We start from the raw sequence: 27,195 nt of genomic DNA, 5'->3' as shown, positions 1-27,195 counted from the left end.
TTACCAGACAACTTTTTATATGCAATCATATCACTCAGCTGTCTTTCAGCTTCTTCCTGATAATGTTGTACATCCTGAATTACAATAGCCCCACCCTTGTCTGCTTTAGTTATTATAATTTGATCCATATCCCTTAGCTGTCGCAATGCCTGATGGTGTCGATAAGACAAATTATATTGGGCCTTAAGAGATTTAGCAGATATTTCATAACGGGTTATCCCATCAAGAACTAAGTCCTTAAAGGTAGTAAGTATCAGATCCATCAGTCCTGGAGGAACCCATTTGGATTCTTTCTTAATAATTGAAGGGTCCTCATAATCTGGGGTCATATTGTCAGATTGAAAAAATAGTTTAATATTTAATTTTCTGATAAATTTATGGAATGCTATTTTAAGCTGAAAAAAATCCGGTCTTTCTTGGATAACAAATCCTAAGCCAAATTGTAAAACTTGCAATTGGTCTGGTGTAAGTCCCACAGAAGAGGACAAGTTGACGACTAGGGATTTTGTTGTTTCGACTTCACTCCTCTGCCCCGGGCTTGGCCCCGTCCTCTGTTCCTGGACCTTGTGCTTTGCGTTCTCAATGGCATTTGTTGCCCTTCGTCCCCCGATGTTCTGTTGGTAGAGGAGTCCCCCGAGTCCCCACTTGTGACTTCAGAATCATCTGTGGAACCTTCAAATACAACTTTCTTTTTAATCTGCGTTGATGTCTGTCTCTTATTCCAGGTATATACTTTGCCAGCCACATAGTCCCGTTCATCTCTCTTCCACTTCTTAATTTTCGTCTGTCTTATTGATTCCCGAAGCTGCTGCAATGAATCATCCAGCTCTTTATGTTTAGTGTCAAACTCCTCTTTCTCCATTTTAGTCAACAATTCCTGTTCAATGTCTACACATTTCACCTTTAAGTCATGTTCAATGTTAGTAGTAGTCTCCACCAATAGTATCATTAGGTCCCGGGAACATCGATTGAGTATCCCAATCCATTTGTCCATAAATGATTTGTCCATACCCATTAGCATAGGTTCTTTCAGGATACATAATCCACGCGGTATCATAGCCTTTTTCAGGTACTGTACAAGTGTACTGCTGTGTAGCTCGGCCCGAATCAGTCTTTTTTGAGTGAGTTCCCACTCTTGCCAAGATGATAGTCCCGGGGGCTCAGTTATGTCATCCAGTAATGCAGGTCTGGACAATACAGACCTAAACTGTTCATCTGTATATCCAATAAATTCACCTTCTTCTTGTGCCATAATTACCATATAATGAAACCCCTTGGCAGTATTAACGTAGGTTTGAATGAAGAATATAACCATATATCAGTACAGCCACAGTAAGTAGTTATCTTACCGTTTTGCCAAACTTCATTCTATCTGGCTTAAACAATGCATTTAGGTCCTCATCGGGCCACCACACACTCGACTAGCGTCGAACATACAAAGCTAAGTATTCTTAGCATATATTTAAAATTATATTTAAAATAATAAGTCTTAAAAATATTTATAAAAATATCTATTGGTCCGATGAGGAATGGGAGCATAAAGCCAGACACAATGAAACAACTTGAGTGTGTGGTGGCCCGCTGAGGACCTAAATGCATTGTTTAAGCCAGATAGAATGAAGTTTGGCAAAACGGTAAGATAACTACTTACTGTGGCTGTACTGATATATGGTTATATTCTTCATTCAAACCTACGTTAATACTGCCAAGGGGTTTCATGCTTATTACAGTGGCACATTTCCACAAAGAGGTATTTGGGACGTTTGGAATTCCTTTCTTGCTTAGGATACACCAGGGTGAACATTTCAGAGAGGTGATGAAGTGGATTCAAGTGATGCAAGACATCCAAGAAAAAGAATTTGAGAAGTTTAAGTTTGCCATTATAATGATGGGTTGACACCAATACATTGATGAAGATGAATATGAAGTGAATTTGAAAGACTGAGTCCCATCCTGGTAATATGTCTCATCCCAGAACTTAGCTAGGACTGGACCATTTCAATAAAGCCCCAAAGAAAAGTCACTACACTTACCTTGAGAAAGCAATTAAAATCCATAACTGATTTGCATAACCAGTTTATTCAAGGCAAGGGACAAATAAGTGCGTGTGTGCACCTTTTAACAACAGTAGAACTTTGGTACAAGTGCACTATATTTGAAGTCTTCAGCAAGAGGATTTGCTGATGTTAATTTTATTTTGTTGAGGCTGTTCAGTTTGGCTTCTCTGTATCTATTGACTGCCCTTTTTGATCATTGAAGGTGTTTTTATAAAGCTTGGATGCCAATGAGAGATTTTATGATAAGCATAATGCAGGGCAACTGTCAGCATAAGGAGGGAAACGTTTAGTAAAACAATGGGCATTGGCACAAAAATATGTAGTGCGTTTGTAAATGACAAAAGATGGCTGGCTGCTCACCCTTGTGTGGTTATCCTCACCATCACTTCAGCTAGTAAGGCTTATGTTTACATTCACAACAGATTTCTTTCCTTCAGTTATACTTTAAATGACCTTTGTGTGCATTTGTAAATGCAAAACTCTTACAACATCAATTAATGGCAATCTCTAAAAAAAAGAGAAAAAGAAAGACAGAAAGAGATGAAAAAAGAAAGAATGCACACTCAGAAGGAAGTGCAACCAGAGACTCATGAAATTACCAGACAACAAAGGTAGGAAAAATGATTTTATTTAGTGATCAAAATGTGTCAGTTTTGAGAATTTATATTTGCTGTCTATATTTTGCACTATATTTGTCTTTTTTTCTATAGTTACTGAGGTGACATTGCATATTTTAAAGTCATCTGCTTTGACATCTTTGAAAAAAAACCAAAATTGGTAAATGATAATTAACATTTTCACTGCGAACAGTGTGCTTTGTATTTTTGTAAATTTTATGGTTACCATTATGAATTAGTAAGATACTGTATGTACATGAAAATGAATGGAAGAAATTGGAGGCTGGGATGGGGCGGGGCTAGAGTGGGATTGGGGGTGGGGCTAGGGTGGGATTAGGGGCGGGACTGAATATTAATAGATGTCCCGTTTTGCTAAAAAAAAAAATAAATGGTCACCTTAATCGTGGATGCCCTTTTATTGTGTTCAGTACTAGAAAAAAATGTGTTTCTGTTTCTGCAGTGTTGCCGTATATTCTGACACATCTTGGGTTTCTCCCAGTTTAATTTTTGTGTTCATATTTCTGGTTATAATTTGTGATCATTATATTGTGTCAGATCAGAGTTATATGAGATTCATGTAAGCATTGTGTCACATGTGAGTATCATCTTTGAAGCTGAATTGAATAAATGCAAGCCAAATGTGGCTTCTTTGGAGAGATATTCTGGATCTGTGAGGGAGGAAGATTCTGGATGTGCGAGTGGGGGAGGGACAGGAAGGAGGAATTAGAAAATAAAATGATCAAGCAACAAAGGTAGAAAAAACAATTATATTTTCTATTTTGTGCAAACTTAAATTAACCCTTAAAAAACAAAAAAGCATAGCAGTGGGTCATTTTCTATTTCTTAGATGTTAGAGAAAGCTCTTAGAGCAATGTGTACCTTGTAACATCAGATGAGCCACTTAAAAAAAAGAAAGAAAGAAAAGCAATAATAGTGAGCATAGAGCACACAATAATTGACAGAAATGACACATACATTCATGCATATACAGTACATCCCATGTATGACCTGGAACACACAGGCCCCACATACTCACTTTCAGAGACAACCACACCTTCATGTACATCCTCCCCCACCTATATTCCACCATTTCTCACCACACCTCATCAAGTTTAAACAAGCTGCTTGCTATTTACAGTCAGTCTTTCCTCTGCATGCTGCTCCAACCTGATTAATGATAGTCCCTGGCCTTTTTCTCTCTGCCTATGACTACTGCTTACATGGTTATGCATTGCAAAGACATCTCCCTCTGTCAGGCAGCTAGCAAAATACATCTTAGTGCAATGCATAGAACATGCCTTTTTAAATTTCTTCTGTTTTGTGCATACAGAATAATATCCTGTTAAGACCTATAAAGTGCTGTGAAGTCCACAAGAAGGTGATTGCCTTGTTGTGGGAGCACAGATGGATTATAGTCTGGGACATGAGTTCTCAGAACCTTTCTAAGGATCAGTCTCGCTTAGCAGTGAGATTTTGAATTGAGATATCAAAGGGCAAAGTATTCTCTCTTCTGTCAGATGTGCATAACTTCATAATGGCTTTTGCCTATGGTTTTCGTAATGATTTCCATAGAGGTGATTCAGTGAGTCAGGTATCATATCAGAACTGTGTTGTACTAATTCATATGAACACTTTAGTTTATGTTGTGAAACACACTAAACTCTTATTTAAATGCGCTGTCACACAAATATATGCACACTTCCTTAGGTATTCTAGAGAAAAAAACAGGGGTCTCAAGTGCTCACAGCCAGAAGCCTGAGATATACTTCAAAGCTAATGACTGATACAGTGAGCTATCATCGGTCCCGTTTATGTTCTCTATACCAATGGTTAGTGGTTATTTGTTTCTATTTTATAGTATTTGCTTTTATAATATTTGCATACTTTTTTATTTTTTTATTTTTTGCAAATATGCAAGTATGCAAATATTATAAAAGCAAATACTATAAAATAGAAACAAATAACCACTAACCATTGGTATAGAGAACATAAACGGGACCGATGATAGCTCACTGTATCAGTCATTAGCTTTTAAGTATATCTCAGGCTTCTGGCTGTGAGTACTTGAGACCCCTGTTTTTTTCTCTAGAATACCTAAGGAAGTGTGCATATATTTGTGTGACAGCGCATTTAAATAAGAGTTTAGTCTAATTCATATGAAAACAAAGGCGAAAATTGCATATGTGATTTACAAGGCACAGGATCTTTATTGGAGAAAAAACAATGTGGCAATCCAATTGGTGGTTCTCATATGTGAAGAGACAGGACCTGACATGGTCCGTGCTTCAAAAAACACTCCTTCTTCAGGGGTCCAGTTTGTTTTTTTATACACACGTAGAGAACCTTTATCGAAACACAGACCGTGTGGGGTAGAGAATGACACGGGGGAAAAAAATCTGTCCTCGTCACTGCCCTGTCACCGGACCACCATCCCCTTCACCACCCCGTCCCTGCCATCCCCTTCACCGCCCTGTCCACGCAGCATCCACCCTTCCCTCTGGCACCCCTTGTGCGGTCTGTGTATCTCCCTTCCCCTTTCTACCTTTGTGGCGCGTTTTAAGGTTTCAGTCTTGTTAAAAGCCGCCGGAGTGTTCGTGCAGTCGTGTGCGTGCGTGTGTGGGTTTCCGGCTGCGTCAGAGAAGCATCCGCCCACACACGCACGACTGCATGTACGCTCTGGCGGCTTTCAACAAGACTGAAACCTTAAAACGTGCCGCAAAGGTAAGGGGGAGGGAGGGAGATAGATTCGGGTGGGTAGGTAGATAGGAAAGAGGGAGGGGGGCCGCATGCGATCCCTCCCTTAATTGCAGGGACAAGGCCATTCATCGCTCCACAGCTACATGGTCCTCAATACATACATTTTACTTTCCATTACTGTTTGGAACAAAATTCCTAAAGAGATGGCCAGTTTGACCAAGCAGTTCTGCAAAACATTTCTATTTCCCGCAAGCCAATTTTCCCTCTAACCCTCTTTAATTATGCCAGACTCATGTTTATCTAACATTTAAACTCTCCTGGTAGCTAGGGAGTCCCATATGTGAGAATATAATGCCTGATTGTCCTCAGAGAAACATATATACTTACCTGTAGCAGGTGTTCTCCGAGGAAAGCAGGCATATATTCTCACAACCCACCCACCTTCCCTAGTTGACAGTATAGCTTTTTACTGTACTGATGGTTTTGCGTGTTGACATCGGGCAGGAAGTCACTTACATACACGCAGTGGGGGAACTGCCTCAAAGACTTAAAGTAACAGTACACTTGCCGGTGTCCACAGTAGGTTCCATAGAAGACGTCATCTACATGTGAGAATATATGCCTGCTGTCCTCAGAGAACACCTACTACAGGTAAGTATATTTGTTTAAGTACTGGGGCAACCTGGGGGGTGGGGGATAGGGTGAGCGCATATTGCGCTTTGGCAATATTTATTTCTTGTGCCAACGTACTGTACGGTACCTAACCTGGAATCAATCCTGTCTTTGCTGGAGTTAGGTATACAGGCACTGACACTGAATAAATCAGCTGGCATTCACATAACTTCTGGGTCTGTGGGGGACCCCCAGATATTCAGTGCTGGTGTCCAGACTGGAGAGTTGCACGGGGACAGAAATCCCACCCGTCCCCGCCAGGATCCTCTTCGTCCCCACCCGTCCCCGCCAGGATGCTCTCGGTCCCCACCCGTTCCCCCCCCCCCGGATGCTCTCCGTCCCCACTCGTCCCCGCCAGGATGCTCTCCGTCCCCACTCGTCCCCGCCAGGATGCTCTCTGTCCCCACCCGTCCCCGCAAGGAATTACCTCCATCCCTGCCCGTCCCCATAAAAAGCAGTAATTACTTCTGACAAGATCATCAATTCCACAGTTTCTTTTGTGTTTGCGCTGCTGTTTTCCTTGTGGAATCTCTTTGGTGGAACCCTTTTTTTATTTTCTGTTCAGGTAATTAAACCCCCTCTTTTACTAAGGTTGACGTGTCCATTATATTATATGGACGAACCCTGCTTCCAAAGCCTTCCATCCCCATGGGAGTCCCGTTGGCTAGAGAGGGGTCCCCGTGGGAGTCCAGTGAGCCAGAGGGGGGGTCACCGTGGGAGTCCCGTGGATTAGGGGAGGATTCCCGCAGGACCCCCGCAGGACCCGCGGGATTCCCGCGATCCCCGTTCCCGTGCAGACCTCTAGTCCAGACGTAGCCTGGCATTGAGTGTCTGGATCTAATCCAGCACATGGCTATCGTTCGCTTTCAAACTGCCAATTGCCACAGGCAGAATATCGCAAGGATTGCTTTTACTTAACTCACTTTAATGTCCTATATTATGGCAGACTGGCACTTGGCAGGTGTGGATGCTGTATCTTTTGTTCTTTGTTTCACTGCACTGCCCATGTAGTGATTGAAAAACAAAGCAGCATCTGTCATGCCGTAGACATTTGCTAATAAAGAGAAATAAAGTCACTTGTGTAATGTTTTTCCTTATAAAACAAAATGTAATAATTAGTCACTCTAGTGCAGGTATTGTTGCCACACAGTCATGCGCCTTGGGTGAGTTCTGAGGCACATGGCCAAATTAGTTCAATCATGTGAAATTGCAGGGCAAACTATACGCCTTATTTGATTGCTTTGTTAGATTTTTTTTTTTTTCTTTTAAAATTGTTTGGTGTGCTCATAAAGGCTTTAAAAGGATTGAGTTCTATATTAGAACTTTTATGCAAAAAGGAAACAGAATAGTTACCTTACTAGAATTAATCTTTTATTGGTTACCTTACTTGCTTCCACTGCTTTGGTATGCACTCGGAATGCATTTTCATGTTGCATTTGAACAATTACATTTATATTCTTAGTTGTTTTTTTGGTTTTTTTTGGTGGGGGGGTTGTTTTTTCCACAAAAGTTTGATAATGTTGCAAAATCATCAACAATTACAGGAACTATTATGCAGGACAGTGAGAAACACCCCTTAACCTCCTCCCCATCCAAAACCGCAGAGTCCAAACTTGGCTTCAGACAGCTGAAGTATGCACCATCTATCTTAGATGGCAAAATAGGGAGGCTCAAGTCTGACAGAAGCAGCTATGGTGACCAACTTTCTCAGCCATAATGGATTCATACTGTATTTAGTAACTAGGCAGACTTGAGTTCCACCAGAAAGAGACACCAGGATGTCTAGTATGCTTCCAGCTTTTTAGAATGCTTTGTAGGGCTATTTTTCAACATTTGTTTGGAAGGGGACAGGCCAGAAAAGTATTACACTGTAAGAAAAAAGGTGCTGAAAGTCCAATATTTCACTCATTTTTCGCTAGACTTGATGCCAAAATTTGAGCACCGATAGACAAAAAATTACCATATGGTCCAGGGTGCCTAACCATGAAATACATGACCTGCAAAGACAAGACAGAGTGGAACCTACCTTCTGTAGACAAACAGGCATCCAAAACACTCTGGGGGACAGAAAATAGAGTGATTGTGTAAGAGAAGCAGAAGCCATACTTCGAACATTGGAAGACCAAAAGACTCTTGCCATATCTGTTTCAGCCTCCCAAATGTGTCAAAGGGAATCAGAGCACGGAGAGGGTTGTGCATAATGCAGAAGCTTGTAAAGCAGGGTGTCAAAGTTCCTCCTCTAGGGCCGCAATCTAGTCTATTTGAGATCTATTTGCACGCACTGCTTTCATTGTATGGTAATAGAGCTCATGCATATTCATTGGGGAAATCCTGAAAACCCGACTGGATTGCGGCCCTCGAGGAGGGACTTTGACACCCCTGTTGCAAAGCGTAGAGACAGATATTTGGTGCAATGGTAGCAGTAGAGCAGAGCTGGAGGATTCCAAACTCAACAGATAAATTGGATACCATAAGAATATAAGAATAGCCTTACTGGGTCAGACCAATGGTCCATCAAGCCCAGTAGCAGTTCTCACGGTGGTCAATCCTGGTCACTAGTTCCTGGCCAAAACCCAGAGTAGAAACATTCCACGCTACTGATCCAGGGCAAGCAGTGTCTTCCACCATGTCTTTCTCAATAACAGACTATGGCCTTTTCTGACAGGAACTTGTCCAAACCTTTCTTAAAACCAGCTGCGCTATCCGCTCTTACCACAACCTCTGGCAATGCGTTCCAGAGCTTAACTATTTTCTGAGTTAAATATATATATATATATATATGTATATATATATATATATTTCCTCCTATTGGTTTTAAAAGTATTTCCCTGTAACTTCGAGTGTGCCCTAGTCTTAGTAATTTTTGATGGAGTGAAAAATCGTTCCACATGTTCCATTCTACTCCACTCAGGATTTTGTAGATCAAGCCATAATAACATACAGTGGAACCTTGATTTACGAGCATAATTCGTTCCAGAAGCATGCTTGTAAAACAAATTGCTCGTATATCAAAGTGAGTTTCCCCATAGGAATGAATGGAAACTCGCTTTGATTCGTTCCACCAACTCCCTCCCCCGAGGCTACTGGCGCTGCTCCATACCCCCCCCCCCCCCCGCGATCCGGCATCCCCCCCCCCCGGGATCTTACATGCTCCCCTGAGCACCAAAACGATATCCCTTACCCCGATTGGGCACCAGCATCAATGCACAAGACATGCCGGTGCCCAAAGATCCTCCCTCTTCTGTGCTGGGCTGGGTGGTGCATCGGCGATCCTTCCTCTTGCTTGTGCTGGGCTGGACTGGGCCTTGAGCATTTGCGCATGCTCAAGACCTTCTGGTCTCGCTCTCTCCGAGATTCTAATCTCGCTATACTAATCAGGCCTTAGGATTAGTGGGGATGGGCGGACCCGCTATGCCTAAGGCCTGATTGGTCCAGGCTTCTACAGCCTGGGCCAATCAGGCCTTAGATTTAGCGGGGATGGGCCGGGAAGGGGCGTGCCGTCTCATTTCCACGAGGCAGACCTGTCAGCTGGACGGCAGCAAGACCCGTCCAGCTGACCAACATTGAAAGGTTAGTTGGGGGAGGGAGATTAGTTGGGGCGGGGGGTCGTTGGGCTTTCTGGCAGGAGGAGTTGGGCATCCTCCTGTCGGCGATTATGAATTTGGGGGGGAGGGGGTTTCGGGGTTCCGACAGGAGGAGTTGGGCATCCTCCTGTCGGCGATTACGAGTTTGGGGGGAGGGGGGGGGCCGGGGTTCCGACAGGAGGAGTTGGGCATCCTCCTGTCGGCGATTACGAGTTTGGGGGGGAGGGGGGGCCGGGGTTCCGACAGGAGGAGTTGGGCATCCTCCTGTCGGCGATTACGAGTTTGGGGGGGAGGGGGGTCCGGGGTTCCGACAGGAGGAGTTGGGCATCCTCCTGTCGGCGATTACGAGTTTGGGGGGGAGGGGGGTTCGGGGTTCCGACAGGAGGAGTTAGGCATTCTCCTGTCGGTGATGGGACAGGCGGCCGCAACAACCACGGCCGCTATACATATTGCAGCAGGGAGATCCCTTGCTGCCATAAGTATAGCGGCCGCATCTAATTTAACCCGATTCTCTAAAGACGCCGGTTACAGAATCGGGGTTTAGTATAGGCTGATTCTGAATAGGACGCCTCTCCCGGGCGGCCTGCCTGGGGAGCATTTTTTTTAAAAAACGTGCATCCCGATTGGCTGATTAGACAGCTGTAGGACGTCTACAGCTGCCTAAAATCGGGACGCACTTTTGGAGAATCAGGGCCTAAGTATATGTACACAGCGCTATACATTAAACACATAAGAGACAATCCCTGCTCAATAGAACTTACAATCTAATCAAAACAAATGACACGTAGAGGGTCATTTTTGATAGGACGTCTAAGGGCTCCTTTTACGAAGGCGCGGTAGCGGTTTAACGCGCATAATACCACGCGCTAAACCACCACCACACTCACCGCTACCACCTCCTCTTGAGCAGGTGGTAGTTTTTAGGCCAGCGCGGGGGTTGAAAAGTCACGCGTGTTAAACCCGCTAGCGCATCTTCGTAAAAGGAGCCCTAAGTCTTAAAATTGGACGGTTTGGAAAAATCATCCAGAAATCCAGTAGAGAAAATGTCCATTTTCGAAACAGCCAGATGTCTATCTCTTATTTTTGAAAATGACCTATGAAGATGTTTTGGTTCTTAGTATGTCTATCTTTTTTTGGCCATTTTCAAAAATAAAAAATGTTCACATGAAAAATGCACAAAAACAAGTTTTGCAGATATACCCATCTACCTTGTTTGATCGTGGCAGGGGAATCCCCATCAGCTGAGCACGTTTTGGTGAGTCATGCCAGCTCAGGTGATGGGGAGTCCCCCTGCCAGGATCAGCCTGACTGGTGAATGTTTCCTAGTTTACATTGGTTCACTATCCACTCTGTTTCTTCTGTTGCTGGTGTCTTATTCACAGAGAGATGTGAGCCATAACATTTATCTAGTTAGATCTCAGATTCTGGCTTACCTTTACTTCCTCACAACTGTGGATCACCTTAGGTTGTTTCATGCTGCCTTGAAATTCCATTATTGTTTCTATTTCCATCTGTACCTTCCTTGAAATGGCATTCTATTTATTTTCACCCTTTCCATGAGAACCCCCCCAAAAAACAAACAAACAATATGTTGTGATATTATGGTATAGAAAAGAAAATGATGATGGTCAAAAAACAAACAACAAAAGTGGAGTGATGACAATTTCAAAAATGTTCAATAAAGTGGTAACTCTATGTTGGTGTGCAGCCATAAGCTTCTGTTGCATGCTTAAATTGCTTTGAATATAAAATGGATTGTGTTTAATGGTTTTTGTATATATGTATGTATGTATGCAAGCATATTGTATACACTAGGTCAACACAGAATTGAAAAACATTTATAATGCTAAGAAATTAGATTTTCTTCATAATATATTTTGATTGTTTGCTTTATAAACGTATATTTTTTTATTTTCACAGGAAAAATATATTGAAGTTGCATCAGAACTTATTGTTTATACTTACTTCTATTCTGCCTCTGAAGAGGTGTTACCTGAGGTAAATCAGTCATAAAGGAAAAGGTTTATGAAATGTTGTCTTTTACTAAGGTGTGCTATGTTTTTTAGCGTGCGCTAAACGCTAGCGCGTGCGTGTTATCCTATGGACGCATTAGCGGTTAGCGCACACGTTGATGTAGCGCACGTTAAACCCGCGCTAAAACGCTTAGCGCACCTTTGCAAAAGAGGGCCATAGTTTTTCAAAGGGAAATTCTCAGTCATTTTTGCAAGTAAATTGTAGTTTAGTCTGAATATTTTCTTCTCTTAATGTAGTTAAATGTACAGTCAAACCTCGGTTTGCGAGTAACCCGGTTTGCGAGTGTTTTGCAAGACGAGCAAAACATTCTTGCAAAACGTGTCTCGCAAACCGAGTGTTGACTCGATTTGCGAGCACCCCCCGATAACCGTCATCGCTCCCCCCCCCGCTCACAAAGGGCCCCCACCCGCTCGAATCGGCATCCCCCCCCCCGTGTGAACAGGAACCCCCGGCCCGACCAACTTTAACTCACCCCCCTTTTGGCACCAGGCACGCAGCCCACAAGTGCCGGTTCCACTTGTAGATCTTCTTCCCAGTCTCTGCCGGATTAGAAGGGCTTGAGCATGCGCAGATGCATGCTCAAAGCCGGCAGAGACTGGGAAGAAGATCTACAAGTGGCACCGGCACTTGTGGGCTGCGTGCCGGTACCAAAGGGGGGTGAGTTAAAGTTGGTCGGGCGGGGGGTTCCTGTTCTCGCGGGATGTGCCGATTCGAGCGGGGGGAGCCTTTACGAGCGGGGGGGAGCGGTTCTCGTGCCGGTGCCAGACGGGTGGGGTGAGTTAAAGTTGGTCGGGGGTGCCGGATCACGCGGGGTGGAGTGGGGACTTTGCGAGCAGGGGGGAAGCAGTGCCCTGGCCTCGGGGGTGGGGGGGGGGTGGGAACGTATCAAAGCGAGTTTCCATTATTTCCTATAGGGAAACTCGCTTTGATAAACAAGCATTTTGGATTACGAGCATGCTCCTGGAACGGATTATGCTCGTAATCCAAGGTACCACTGTACAAAGATTTCTCAGTAATCCATATAATTTTAGATATGGCATGTTTAGAGTTATAGTAAGGTAAGAGATAGAAAATATCATACTGCATTACATTTTCAGATGTATTTACTGTATTTTTCGCTCCATAAGACACACTTTTTTTCCACCCAAAAGTGGGTGGAAATCTCAGTGTGTCTTAAGAAACGAAGATACAAAAAATTTGTACCCCCCTGTACAGTTGCACAACACCCCCCACCCCACACCACCTTTCTGAACATAAGTCAGGGGTGCGGAGGTCAGGGCCAAGCTTTCCACACTCCCGTTTGGGCCTGTGCCGCTTTCTGAATGGCTGGCAGCAGTTCTTGTGGGACGTGCGAGAACTGCCAGCAGCCATTCAGAAAACATCAAGGGGCCAGGAGGAAACGTGGAAAGCTCGTGACTTCCACGCCCTTGACTTGTGCGACTGCTGACCGGAAATAGTACAAAGCTGTCGAGGGAAGGAAGGAAGAATTTTAAAAGGTACGGGGGTAGAAATAAAAAAGGTACATGGGGGGGGGGGGGCAGTATGATTTAAAAGGTACGTGCCGTGCTGGGGGTGGGCCGTGCCAGTTGGGAGGCTTTTTTTTTTCATTTTTTTAAATGGAACTAATATTTTGCGGCCTAGAAAAAAATATATATATAGCGGCAGAGCCTTGACAGCAGTGGCAGGTGGCTGCTTCTCCTGTCACTACTGTCAGGGCTCAATCCGATCTGTGCATCTGTTGGGGGCGTGCCTCCGATCACCTCCATTTGCATGAAGATGGTTGGTGAACTGGTCGGCCTACCTCCAATCGCACACAGATCGGAAGGTTAGTGAATCTAGCCCTATGTAAGATTGAATCTCCCTGCTTTTGTTCTTATTTTGTGTTGACTTTTAATATTTTATGTATGTAATTTCCTGTAAACCATTTTGGAAAAACGATATAGAAATTTTAAAAATAAATACATTTATTTGGGACAAATATAGGAACCTGTGACTATAGCATCCTTTTTTTGTTTAGGGGGGGGGAGGAGTAGGGAAAGTAATTATTTTGCTTAATTAGCATTAACATTGTTTTAATTTTTTTTTCAGTATGTGACCCTGAATGAGATCCCTGCTGTGCTTGTTTTCAAAGATTCTACGTACTTCATTTATGATGGTAAGTTCCAGAATTCATACAGCATTCTCACACAGAGAGCAATTTTCAAAGTGTTTTCCCATGGGTAAACTGCCCTTAAGCTGCTAATTAGCAGTATGGCTACTTTTACTTGTGTGGTTAGGTGGGGGAGGGAGAGATCTATGCAGGACTTTTATTTTAAAGAGATTTTGTAAGCACCTGCCAGTATAAAGCTGGAAATGTTCATGCTACTTCTGTCTACACACACTTTCTAAATGCTAGCAGAACAAGCACCTGCCTAGTAGCTTAGTGCTGCTGTTGTTCAAAGGAAATGCAGGTACTGTAGGTTCAACATTTTTCTGTTCCTGGAGGGCTCACAAAAAAAAATTAAAAGAGCTAAAGTGGTATTTGAACTTGGGTCCCTTAGTTTATAGTCCACTACACTAACCATTTGGTTACTCAGTCTTACTCTTTGTATGCCCAGTAGTGTTGGATATCCAAATCCTTAATTTCTAAACTTGGGATGTGGACTAGAGAATGACGCGGGGAAAAAATATGTCCCTGTCCCTACCCCATCCCCGCGAGCTCGGCCCTGTTCCGCCCAATTCCCGCCAGCTCAGTTCCTGTCCCCGCCCCATCCCTGCAAGCCATCTGATCCCATTTGCACAAGACTCGAATAGTTATGATTTTATACTGAACTTATTTTATTAAAGTATAAAAAGAAACAATATTCTGTATAATTGTCATTTTATAAACACAAATCATACACAGAAAGAATCAACAAAACCCCTGTCTCCTCTCCCCTTCACAAATATCCCCTCCACTATCGAGAAAACTGAATAAGCCAAATTATTACAGAATGCTACACAGAAAAATCATGCTAACAGAATACCGCATACAAAAAAGATTCTTTCTTGTATGAATCACCGGATGATCGTAGGCTTAGCTAATTTAAGATTTACTTAATTGATTAAACCCAACTTAAAAATGAAATATAGAAGTGTAATGTAATGTAGGTCCTCAGTATTCACAACTCGTATCGGAAGAATTTGTATTCTCTGAGTTGAGAGCTTATAAACCCAGCAGGGTACATTAAGCGTGATACATCCTTGAACCTTGTGCTTTGCGCTGTGTGTGCACATGAAATTAACACAACAGTGAAAAATCCAAAATAAAGCATATAATCTTTACCAGGTGAATTTTCTCGCAAAATTTTGAAAAATTTAATCAAAAGAGGTTCAGCCCCTTAATTCAACACCTTTAAATAAGGGAAAAATCATAAGCAGTTCATAGAGAAACAAAGTGGTACTTATCTCCATTGGCGTGTAAACACGTGTTGTAAGTTTGCCAGTCAAAGTCCATGCTGTATATTCGGCTCTACAGAGCTCTGTTACGGAGACAACAGCCTCCTTCAGGAGCAAACGCACTGAAACACAAAAGTTGATGCTGGGAAAGAAGGAACTCCAATTGAATCTCAAGCAAAATAGTGCTTCGGTGTGGAGTCACCCCCAGCCGTCCCTCAGATCAAGAGACAACGTGATGACATATCAAGTACGTGATGACATAAGAAAAGCCATCTCTCTGACATCAGAAGAGATAGCTTCCGGGTCAGCCACATGCAGTGTGCACACGTCCCTGCAAAGAGCAAGTTTGACCGAAGACAGGATAGAGCAGCCTACCTGGAAGGAAAACTATTGAAGTAAATGGGGTCCCCTGCTGATCCGGAAGGCTTCCCTCTGATGTCAGCTCTGACATTGAAGGAAAGCCTTCCAGGATGGCTTTGGCAGAGGGGGCATGCAGCTAGAGGGCAAGAAGGAGGCCGGTGGTGGCGGTGGCGGCGAATGACAGTGGCTCCACATTGGGTGTGATGGGGGGGGGGGGGGACTGCTGGACTCGCGAAAGAGTCTGTTGCACCCATGATTGCGAGGGGAGCTGCTGGATGCGCAATAGTGAGGGGGGCTGCTGACAGGGAGGGGTGGGAAGGGAGAAAACTTGTGACAGATCCTTTACTGCAAGGGCAAGTCCATTCACCGCTCCACTGCAACCAGTTGATTTCTCGCTCCCCCCTTTCCCCGTTCCTGCAGGGACAGATTCAAAACGAATGCTAGGAAGTAGAGAATGACACGGTGGCGGTTTACCCGCGGCCACCGCATTTTAGCCGCGGGTCACCCGCCGAAAACGGGGAAGAAAACTAGCAGTCGCTGCGGCGACGGGGACAAGGCCATTCACCGCCCGCGGGGCGGTGAATGGTCTTGTCCCCGCAGTGAGGCATGAAGGATCGCGCGGTCCCCGCAGCTCACACCCGCCTGCCCAATCGATTCTAGTGTTTAGCCAGCTCTCTCCCTTCTCCTCACCTTAGTTTGTAGATTTTCTTTTTCGGCGACCCGCACGCTATCAGAGAGCCGCGCACGCGCGGCTGCTCAGTGTTCAATCTTCTGCTCTGATGCAACCGGAAACAGGAAGTTGCAGCAGAGCAGAAGATTGAACACTGAGCAGCCGCACGTGCGCGGCTCTCTGATAGTGTGCGGGTCGCCGAAAAAGAAAATCTACAAACTAAGGTGAGGAGAAGGGAGAGAGCTGGCTAAACACTAGGATCGATTGGGCAGGCAGGTAGTGGCTGCGGGGACCGTGCTCCCGGCTCAAATTGGAAGGAGGGAGTGAAAGGGAAAAGGATTCTGGGCCAAGGATTCTGGGCCAAGGGGAAAGAAAAACCCACAGCAGGAAAGAAAGGGAAGGACTGGCAGGTGAGCCAGATGCTAGAAGCAGGGGGGGGGGGGAAGAAAGAGGGAAAAAAGCTAGATGGGGTTGAAAAGAAGAGACACACTGGTATGGAAGAGGAAGATAGGGGAAATCTGGACACAGGAAGGTAACAGAAAGAGGGGAAATTATGTGCATGGGGCATAGGGACAGAGACATAAAGGGGACATGCCATGGGGATGGTATATGGACACAGGGGGGAGGGGGCAATGACAGATACATAGGGGAGATATTAGAAATGGAGAAAATAGGAGCACAGAAGCGAGATGGTTTGTGGGGATGGGACAGGGACCGAGCTCGCAGGCTCCAGTGGCTTGCACAAATTACATTGTAACGTGCCATGAAAATAAGAGGGAGGAAGGTAGATAGATAAGCCATGTGAGAGGAGCTGAAGGGTAGTAGAAAGGAACAGATGGTAAAGGAGGGAGGGAAGGGTGGTGGTGGAAAGGAATAGGACAGACATTGAAGGAGGGTGGAGAGGAACAGACCCCGAAGGGAAATGTGGAAGACAGAGTGGGAAGAAGACAGATGCCAGACTATGCGGGAGCGGAGGGAAGAAGATGGGTGCTAGACCAATTGGGGGGGGGGGGTTAAGGGAGAGGCACAGTAACAGCAAATGGAAGACGCAGAGAGAAGACACACAGTGGATGGAAGGAATTCAATGAGAAGATGTGGAAAGCAGAAACCAGACAACAAAGGTAGAAAAAAAAATTATATTTATTTATTTATTTTTTGCTTTAGGATAAAATAGTATATTAGTTGTGTTGATAAAAATGTATAAACAAAGCCCTGCCAGCTGAACATCTCTTTCTCTAGTTCAGCAGCAGGAACTTTGATTTATAAGAAAGGAATAAGCTAAATATTACAGTACTAAGGCTTATATGGATGCAGCGGGGACGGTGACGGGGCGGTGAATGGGACGGCAGTGGCGGTGACGGGGCGGTGAAAGGGATGGCAGTGACGGTGATGGGGCGGTGAAGGGAACGGCAGTGACGGGGCGGTGCAGAGGATGGTGGGCCGGTGACGGGGCGGTGACGGGGACAGATTTTTTCCCCGTGTCATTCTCTACTAGGAAGTTCTTCTTTACCCAATGTGTGGTGGACACCTGAAATGCGCTTCCAGAGTATGTAATAGGGCAGCGTACAGTACTGGGGTTCAAGAAAGGATTGGACAAATTTCCTGCTGGAAAAGGGGATAGAGGGGTATAGATAGAGGATTACTGTACAGATCCTGGACCTGTTGGGCCACCGCGTGTGCAGACTGCTGGGCACGATGGACCTTAGGTCTGACCCATTGGAGGCACTGCTTATGTTCTTAACTCATGCTCTAATATGGACATTTTAAGCCCATGGATATCTGTTTCAGCATTTTGGGACATCCATAATCTTTGAAAATAAGTGTCATAGTGTCTCTTCTGTGTATTTATGCATGATGATATGTTATTTTGCATACATACTGTTCATTTAGGACTTTGGTTTTACTACTGTGCATGTCTACAAAAATGCTCGATTTTGTTTTAAACATTTTTTTTTACAAAGGTTTTTTTTTTAAAATGTACAGTTATGAATAAAACTGTGAAATATCTATCTATCCACCTAACTACCTGCATGTTCAATTTTTACACTACTAGTTTCAAATGCCAAAGGTCAAATGGCTAGTTGAGAGACAAATTGCTGGGTACTCTTTATATTACTTCCCAAGATCCCATCATCACAGTATGTCCTTTCTGCCAATTTATTTTGTGTCCTCTAGATGTCACCAAAAGATCAGTACATAGGCAGTCTGTACATCAATAGCATATTTCTTAGCATTTGAAGAGAACCTTGATTTTACTAAGGCTTCCAACTTATTCTCGGGGTCATTTATAAACAGCTAATCCCTGCTAATGGTAATAATGCATACTTATTTGTTGCAGGATCCACTTTTAACAATGTTAGTGTGTGCTGTTAATAAATGACTTTCTTGAGGGAGTCCAGAGAAGAGCAACTAAACTGATAAAGGGTATGGAAAACCTCTCATATACTGACAGACTGAAAAAGCTGGGGCTGTTCTCCCTGGAAAAGCAGAGACTTAGAGGAGACATGATAGAAACCTTCAAGATCCTGAAGGGTATAGAAAAGGTAGACAGGGACAGATTTTTCAGATTACGGGGAACCACAAGTACAAGGGGGCACTCGGAGAAATTAAAAGGGGACATGTATAGAACAAACGCCAGGAAGTTCTTTTTCACCCAGAGGGTGGTGGATACATGGAATGCGCTTCCGGAGGCTGTGATAGGCCGGAGCACGTTACAAGGCTTCAAAGAAGGTTTGGATAGGTTCCTAGAGGATAAAGGAATTGAGGGGTACAAATAGGAGTAGAGGTAGGTCATAGGGATAGTCAGGGACCACTGCTCAGGCAAGATGGACCTCTGGTCTGCCTCAGCAGAGGCAACTTCTTATGTTCTTATGTGTGTATAGGGAAAATGTTAGTAATTCAGACCCTTGGAATCTCTTTAATCTTGCTAACTGAAGTCGGCAAAATTTGCACACTTTCTGAATGGCGGAGCATCCTGAGCTGTTACTGTGACCTGTTCCTCCACCCCACTCATGAACTGTGGCCACTAGATGATAAGCAATTTTTGTGCCCCAATCTCCCTTGCACCCTGTGTGGCTGCACTGCACCCATAGCCTTTTGGGTGATCCTGATAGAGATATATATAGAAAGGGTCTGTTTTCTTAAACCATGTTAAGCACGTAGGACAAAATTCTGTATACGGTGCCCCAAAAATGGTGCAGAAAAAAAATGGGCGCTTAGCGCCATTCCATAAATCAAACTTCGAGTTGGGTATTGTTTTTAGAATAGCGCCTGGCTCTGGGAGTCACATCTATATTTTAGGCACAAGGATTTACACCAACTGAAGACTGATGTAAATCCCCACATCTAAAATAAAAGTGGATTTAGGCGTATGCTACAAGAATGCATTCAAATTCTTGATGCACCCATGCCCTTCCCATAGCCATGCTTCCCTTTTCAGATCAATGCACTAGAATTTATATGCATATAGAATATGCCTAGCAAGATGTGACAGGAGGGATTCCAACTCCCTCCTGCCATTGGGACCCCCCCCCACTACCATCAGCCCGGACACCCCTGGGTACCTGTAAGTTGGGAGCAGGAGGGGGTGCTCAGTCCCTCCTGCTCCTCCAGCCTCCAGCGACGCAATGCCAGCCTTAGGCCCCACCCCGGTGCATCATATAATACAAGGGGAGGGTCTTAAGGCCCTGATTGGCTCAGGTGCCTTGGGCTCTTCCCTTGGGAGGGGCCTGAGGTGCCTGAGCCAATCAGAGACTTCCTACGCTTCTGCCCTGTGCAGAACTGGGAACAAACATGACTGCCTTGAGTTCCCATGGTTTTGCAAGAACTCACGGCAGCCATTTTTGTTCCTGGCTCTACACGGGACAGGAGTGTAAGAAGATTGCTCCTGCCCCGCTCCACTGCTAGACCACTAGGCTTTAAAAAGTAAGTACAGTGAGAGGTCTGGGAGGCAGTGGTGAATCAGAGTCAGCCCTAAAGTTACTCACAATTTTGCCATATTGCGGGCCAGCTCTGCCCCTAACCCCCGCAAATATGGTGAGAGAAGTGTATTTCCTATGGAGAAGACTTCCTTTTCAGCATGCATATAAAATTATTTACTGCTATATTGTATATCTTCAGGAATCATTTCATTCAAGCAGACAGCACTATTAGGGAGGTGGTGGGTGGTACTAAGCAGCAGTAAAATATAACAACTTAGTTTACCATGTTAAAGAAATAATATAACTAGTGATCAACATTGCATTTTTCTGCTTTGTTGAAGCACTGGGCCACTAACACATGACCCGGTGTTCCCATAGAGCCTCTTTTAAAGGGGCTTGCACTGTACAAAATGATATGCAGTATTGAAAAACCCATCCCCCTTCCCCCAAGAAAAGATCCCTATTTTAAGTTGGTGCCTGAGAGCGTAGGGTCCGTGTTAGTAGCCCATGTTCTTGAGCAGAAAAATAATGCTAGCTATGAGCAGATGCTATTTTTCCTGAAATAACACAACTTATGGAGTTCAATGCAAGGCACATTATTAGACTGACATAATAATAAGGTGTTTTGTATGCATCTGCACGCTTTACATCTCATTAATATGTAAGTTTCAATACCTTTAGTTCAGTCATTCTTAACCTTTTTTGAGTCATGGACCCTTTAAGAATCTGATGAAAGCTATGGACCTCCTTTCCCAGAAATATTCACATAAACACAACTTTGTATGCAATGAATATAATGTACTTTATTTATCGACATAAAATATTACAGTACTCTCCTGATATTTGCAGAGGTTCCATTCCAGGAACCCCCCGCGAATCTAGAAAAACTGCGAATACGGTTTTTAGCGGGGAAGACAGAGGGCAGCCGGAGAGACAGGAGAGAGCAACTGGAGTGCCGGCGAGTGAAGGAAATCACGCGCGGTATGCTCCGACTGCCTCTTCCTGCACTAAAGTCGGGCCTCACCAATCAGGAGCTGCTTTGACACGCAGCTCCTGTTTCGTGAGGCCTGACTTTAGTGCAGGAAGAGGCGGTCGGAGCACACCGCGCGTGATTTCCTTCACTCGCCAGTACTCCGGCTGCTCTCTCCTGCCCGGACATTCACGGTCCAGAAAATACCGCGAATGACTGGGACCGCGAATCGCCGACCGCGAATGACCGGGGGAGCACTGTATTAAACCTTAAACAATCTGGAAAAAACCACTCCTTTTTATGCAAACAGTAATAGCCACTCTATAATTATGAAATACAATCCTCTAGTGCACATTAAAACAGATCTACTGCTACTATGTTTTCTACCACCATTATTACTACTTCTACATCTACTCATATGTGAGAAAAATCAACAGTACTTGGCTGTATAGTAAATATGAATGTTAACTTTTATCTGACCCTTATGAACCCCCTGAAACCCATCCAAGGACCCCAGATTAAGAACCCCTGCTTTAGTTAATGTTTTAACGCTTGCTAAGAGACAAAAATTGTGGTGTTCTCTTAATGCACATTAGTATCGGTCCCCCTTCAGTAGTTTCTTCTGTCATTAGTGTTGCCAGTATTGATGGTTCTTACGCATATTGTACTGCTTTGAGAGCAGGCACGTAATTTATGATAGTCTTGTGGTGAAGGAGCATATTTTGCAGTCTAGAGGCCGGACCAAACAGATGTTTTTCTGTTTTCTGAAAAATCTGCTTCATAATTGCTTGACTGTAAATATGTACATCATGTGTGCGCATCTCTGTTACTGAAAACATGAAGGATATTATTCTCCTGTCACGGACTGCAGTCTCCTCTTGCTCGATTCCTCTAGGAAGGCTAAATTGAAGTGTTTTCAGCGCATCGATTAGTCCTTGGTCTCCACTGCTAATCTCCAAGTTTATTAGTTGAGTTGCAGGATTGTATTTTATGGTTATAACCAAATTTGGTATAAAGTATGTGAGATAAATTTCCCTGAAAGAAAAGGTTGATATTTTATATAAATTGAAACTGATTTTGAATCGCAGCTGACATTAAGGCTCCTTTTACTAAGGCAGCTAGCCGTTTTAGCGCATGTTAAACGCTAACACGTCCATTATAGTCTATGGACGCGTTAGCGTGAGCTAAAACGGCTTGCGCGCCTTAATAAAAGGACCCAATTAGTCTTATCTATTTTACTTCCCCATTATATATATTAAAAAAAAAGTTTCACTATAGCAGGGGTAGGGAACTCCGGTCCTCGAGAGCCGTATTCCAGTCGGGTTTTCGGGATTTCCCCAATGAATATGCATTGAAAACAGTGCATGCAAACAGATCTCATGCATATTCATTGGGGAAAATCCTGAAAACCCGAATGGAATACGTCTCTCGAGGACTGGAGTTCCCTACCCCCTGCACTATAGATTCGAGTTTCAACATTCCAATTCCATTCCAGTTATCTGGTGTTTCCCAGCCACTGATTAGCTGTGTCACAGAAAGAAGTTACTACTGCCTGATGCTCAAGTCCAGGCTGGCATGTGGGCTTTGTTCTCATCACCTCACAGCGATGAAAGATAACCGATGTGGCACTTACATGTTTAGGAGCAGTTTTCTGAGACACAGAATGAAACCCAGAATGTGGCAAATAACAGGCAGCACATTGGGCATGGATAGCTGGGTCCTGCTTTATGCAGTACAAACATACCACTCAGCAACTGCACCTGTTCCTTTAAGTCCTTCCAGCTCTGGTAGAGCTTTCAGTGCTTTTGGCCGTGTGAGATCTTTCCCATGCCCACATTGCCTGCTCTGCAGAGGCTGGAGTGCCGCACAACATATTTTTGAAAATATAAGTGGTCTTGAAAAGTTTAGAAAAACATGTTGAATGTATAGCGTTGTGTACTCTTTTCAGCGCTATAGAAATGATAAATAGTAGTAGAAACAATTCTCTAAGCATAGCGACATTGATTTTCTGATAGGCTGAAGCAAAAGAAGATAACCGCTTAGACCAGGGGTCTCAAAGTCCCTCCTTGAGGGCCGCAATCCAGTCGGGTTTTCAGGATTTCCCCAATGAATATGCATGAGATCTAGGTGCATGCACTGCTTTCAATGCATATTCATTGGGGAAATCCTGAAAACCCGACTGGATTGCGGCCCTCAAGGAGGTGACTTTGAGATCCCTGCCTTAGACGTAGCGCTTTTACCACCTCCGCCTGCAATTTAAAAAAACCTAATGCGGCTTCATGAAAGGGGTGGGGGGTTAATTTACAAAATACCTCTAATAGCTTCAATAATTGAGGAAAAAAAAAGTTAATTGGGCAAAGGCGCCTATCCAATTCTATAAAAGATATTGCCTATTGCATGACGCTTAGCAGCGCCTAATGCCTAAGTGAGCATTTAAGAACATAAGAAATTGCCTCCGCTGAGGCAGACCAGAGGTCCATCTCGCCCAGCGGTCCGCTCACGCAGCGGCCCATCAGGCCCATTGCCTGAGCAATGGTCTCAGACTATCCCTAAACCTACCTTTACTCCTATTTGTACCCCTCAATTCCTTTATCCTCCAGGAACCTATCCAAACCTTCTTTGAAGCCTTGTAACGTGCTCTGGCCTATCACAGCCTCCGGAAGCGCATTCCATGTATCCACCACCCTCTGGGTGAAAAAGAACTTTCTGGCATTTGTTCTAAACCTGTCCCCTTTTAATTTCTCCGAGTGCCCCCTTGTACTTGTGGTTCCCCATAATCTGAAAAATCTGTCCCTGTTTACCTTTTCTATACCCTTCAGGATCTTGAAGGTTTCTATCATGTCTCCTCTAAGTCTCCGCTTTTCCAGGGAGAACAGCCCCAGCTTTTTCAGTCTGTCAGTATATGGGAGGTTTTCCATACCCTTTATCAGTTTAGTTGCTCTTCTCTGGACTCCCTCAAGTACCGCCATGTCCTTCTTGAGGTACGGCAACCAGGACTGGACACAGTATTCCAGATGCGGGCGCACCATTGCACGATACAGTGGCAGGATGACCTCCTTCGTCCTGGTCGTGATACCCTTCTTAATGATACCCAACATTTTGTTTGCTTTTCTTGAGGCCGCTAAGCGCGATTCTGCGAAAACTTAGGCACCTTTAAAACCCTGGCCTACATTTCAGGCACCCACTTTATTACATAGGTGCTGCTAGCCGTGATTCTGTAAACAGCTCCTAAATGACTGGCATGCGATCGGGGCCAATTTTCTAGACGCCGGCCAATTTAGGCAATGTTTATAGAATCGGTCCCAAAGTGCCTATTTACAGAATTCCCCTTCATGTAGTCCAGAGATTGGCAGTGTGTAAATTTATGAAACATCAGTCAATCTCCCCCAAACTCATAGGTATAGCTTTTTCAGAAAGGTGATTAATAAACCCCAATAAATAAATGATCTTGTTACCCTGTTTTCTAAGCTTAATTTCAGCATGGATGTTTAGATATAAAATGCTAATTGGTTGACCCCTAAAACATACTTTGCTCCATGGTTTTTAATCTTCATAATCATTATTGCTGTCTATAATTTTTCATTTTGAATTTGAAGCCCTGTTATTACCAGTTGAAATTAAGGAAAATGCCATTCTAATTAGTACTTTCAATCAACATGCCATAATGAGTATTTTGTGATCATATTCATAATAATTATTCATCTGCTATTTTTTTATTTGTAATAGTTTCATTATCTTTAATGTGATCAACTTTTTAAAAACCGAGTACTGAAGAAAAAAAGCCTTTATCTACAATCAAGTTTCAAGTTTTATTTAAAATTTGATATACCGCTTAAAAAATTGTCTAATCGGTTCACAGAATTATAATTATTAAAATCAAGGGGAAAACATTGACTAATTAGACTAAATTGACAAACTGGAGACAAAAGGATTAAGGGTGAAATACAAATTGTTAAAGGAAATGAGACCAGAAAAGGATCAGCACATGAAGGAGGGGACTATATTGTAATTATTGAACACAGTTAATGACTTACCAGATTGATAATGACGCCATAACAGTTGTAGCTGAGAGCAGAAACAATTGTATCTTACTTTTCCACATCATATTTCTATAATAGTGACTTATCTGCAGCCTTAGTTGCTAATTTAAAATAATCTCAGCTCGACTTCACTAGTAGGTTTTATTTTGTATGGGCAGGACCAGGTTGGTTTATAGGAAATAGAAACCAAGTGAGATTGTTGGGTTTCATACCGTGCGAAACAGAAACCAATATCCAAACAAACTGCAGCTCAAAGTCGAAAGACAAAAACAAAGAAAAAAAAAACTGCAGAAATGATGTACAAGGTATGGAAAAAAAGAATATGTATTAAATTGGTTCTATGTAGCATTGAACACTAAATAAAAAAATAATACAAATGATAAAAATGGTTCTCAGATGTGAGTCCACAGGACCCAACATGGGTCCTGTGTCCAGTACAGGAAGGATTTTTTTATAAGACAGTTAAATTCAGCAGAAGTTACAGTAGGCAGTTTCTTATGGTGCCAAACATTAACAAGAACAATGATTGTTCTTGTTAATGTTTGGCACCATAAGAAACTCAAAGTGCAATTAAAAGTAGATAAGATCTTGAAGAAAGCCTTATTTAATTCATCAGGAGACATACTGCCCCTTTTACTAAGCTGCGGAAGAGGTTTTTATCCCAGGATAAGCAGGCAGCATATTCTCACATGTGGGTGACGTCGTCCATAGAGCCCCGATGCGGACAGCCTCGCAAACAGACTTGCTTGTAAAACTTTAGAACGTTCACGACCGCTGCACCGCGCATGCATGAGTGCCTTCCCACCAACAAGGTGTGCCTCCTTAGTTCTTAGTTTTCCGCAGAGCTGAGAAGCCCTCTTTCAACGCTCTGCGCTAGACTCAGTTCTACTTCGTGCCTTCTCTCTCCGCGGCTTGTGCAATGTTTTCTTACAGGGTCACTGTGTGTTTTGTGCGTTTTCATTTCTTTAAAAGTTTTAGTCTCTTTTTTATTTCATGTCACGGCAGGGCCTAACCTGCGGCCTCAGCCTAAGGGCTTCGATTTTGCCGTGGCTATTTTCCAGCCTATGTCCCGGCCGGTCACAGGCTTTAAGAAGTGTAGTCGCTGCCAGTGCGTGATATCCCTCACTGACTCACATAAGTGGTGTGTTCAGTGTTTAGGGCCCGACCATCGTCTGGAGTCGTGTACTCGCTGCGCTACTCTTCAACCTCAAGCCATTAAACGTCATTGAGTTCAGGTTGGGAAGATATTTGGCGGTATGGATAAGCCAACTCCGGTTTCGACCTCTATCCCAAATTTGGTCAAATCTTCTATGGGGTTCCCGCCTTCTGCCTTGACCTCGACCTTAATCAATCCTTCCTCATTTGGGAAGTCCTTGTCCTTGAGCAAATCTGCTAAATCCTATCCTGAGGAGCCGCTTTCCTGACTGTCTCCCTCATGTAAAGTAGCTAAGCAAACTCCTCCAGGCATGCCACCCTTAGATCAGGTAGTTCGGACCCTGACCAAGAAGCGTATCTCCAAATCGAAGTGTCATTCTTTGCACTGTAGACATGGACCCAAACCTTCAAGATCGCCTGGCTAACATCCCTTGCCAGGGCACTGAGTTGTTTGATGACTCTATCGAGGCAGCTACGAAACGTTTGTCTGAACATGAGAAATTGTTTGCTTCTATCATCAGGCCAAAGCCTTAGCCTTCTACTTCTAAGGTTTCCAGACCTCTTCCATCTTACCAGGGCGACCCCTAAGAAACAACAGCAGCAGCAACCAAAGCAATAAAAACCTCAGACTTCTGCTGCACCCAAGGCCTCTCAGTCTTTTTGGCCATTTAATACTGAGCATAACCTCAATCGTTCTGCCTCTGTCCTCTCCTCTTACCATTGGAAGTCGTCTCCATCTTTTTTTTACCAATGATGGGAGCTCATTACATCTGACCTCTGGGTCCTCACTATCATCAGGGAAGGTTACTCTCTTCACTTCATCCAGGTCCCACCAGATCTTCCCCCAAGAGAGTATCCTTCCAATCTGTGGCAGATCACCCTTCTTCTTCAGGAAGCTCAAGCTCTGCTTTGTCTCTGTACCATCGAGGAAGTTCCCTTGGAACAGCAGAGCAGGGGTTTTTACTCTCGTTACTTCCTTATTCTGAATAAGATGGGAGATCT

At 43.8% G+C, this 27,195-nt stretch overlaps 1 protein-coding gene across 1 annotated transcript in view; it reads left to right on the top strand.

Moving 5' to 3' along the window:
- TMX3 (thioredoxin related transmembrane protein 3) overlaps positions 1 to 27,195 on the top strand; it is a 201,550-nt gene that overhangs the window by 104,291 nt on the left and 70,064 nt on the right. Inside the window, exons 8-9 of the mRNA XM_033934242.1 lie at positions 11,548 to 11,625; positions 13,750 to 13,816. Coding sequence (XP_033790133.1) covers positions 11,548 to 11,625; positions 13,750 to 13,816 — 145 coding nt within the window. The remainder of the gene's footprint in view (positions 1 to 11,547; positions 11,626 to 13,749; positions 13,817 to 27,195) is intronic.

Source organism: Geotrypetes seraphini, chromosome 2, assembly GCF_902459505.1.
Source record: "Geotrypetes seraphini chromosome 2, aGeoSer1.1, whole genome shotgun sequence".
Classification (NCBI taxonomy): Eukaryota; Metazoa; Chordata; class Amphibia; order Gymnophiona; family Dermophiidae; genus Geotrypetes; species Geotrypetes seraphini.
Note: the sequence above shows the minus strand (reverse complement) of the source record. Positions and strands in the feature narration are given on the sequence as shown.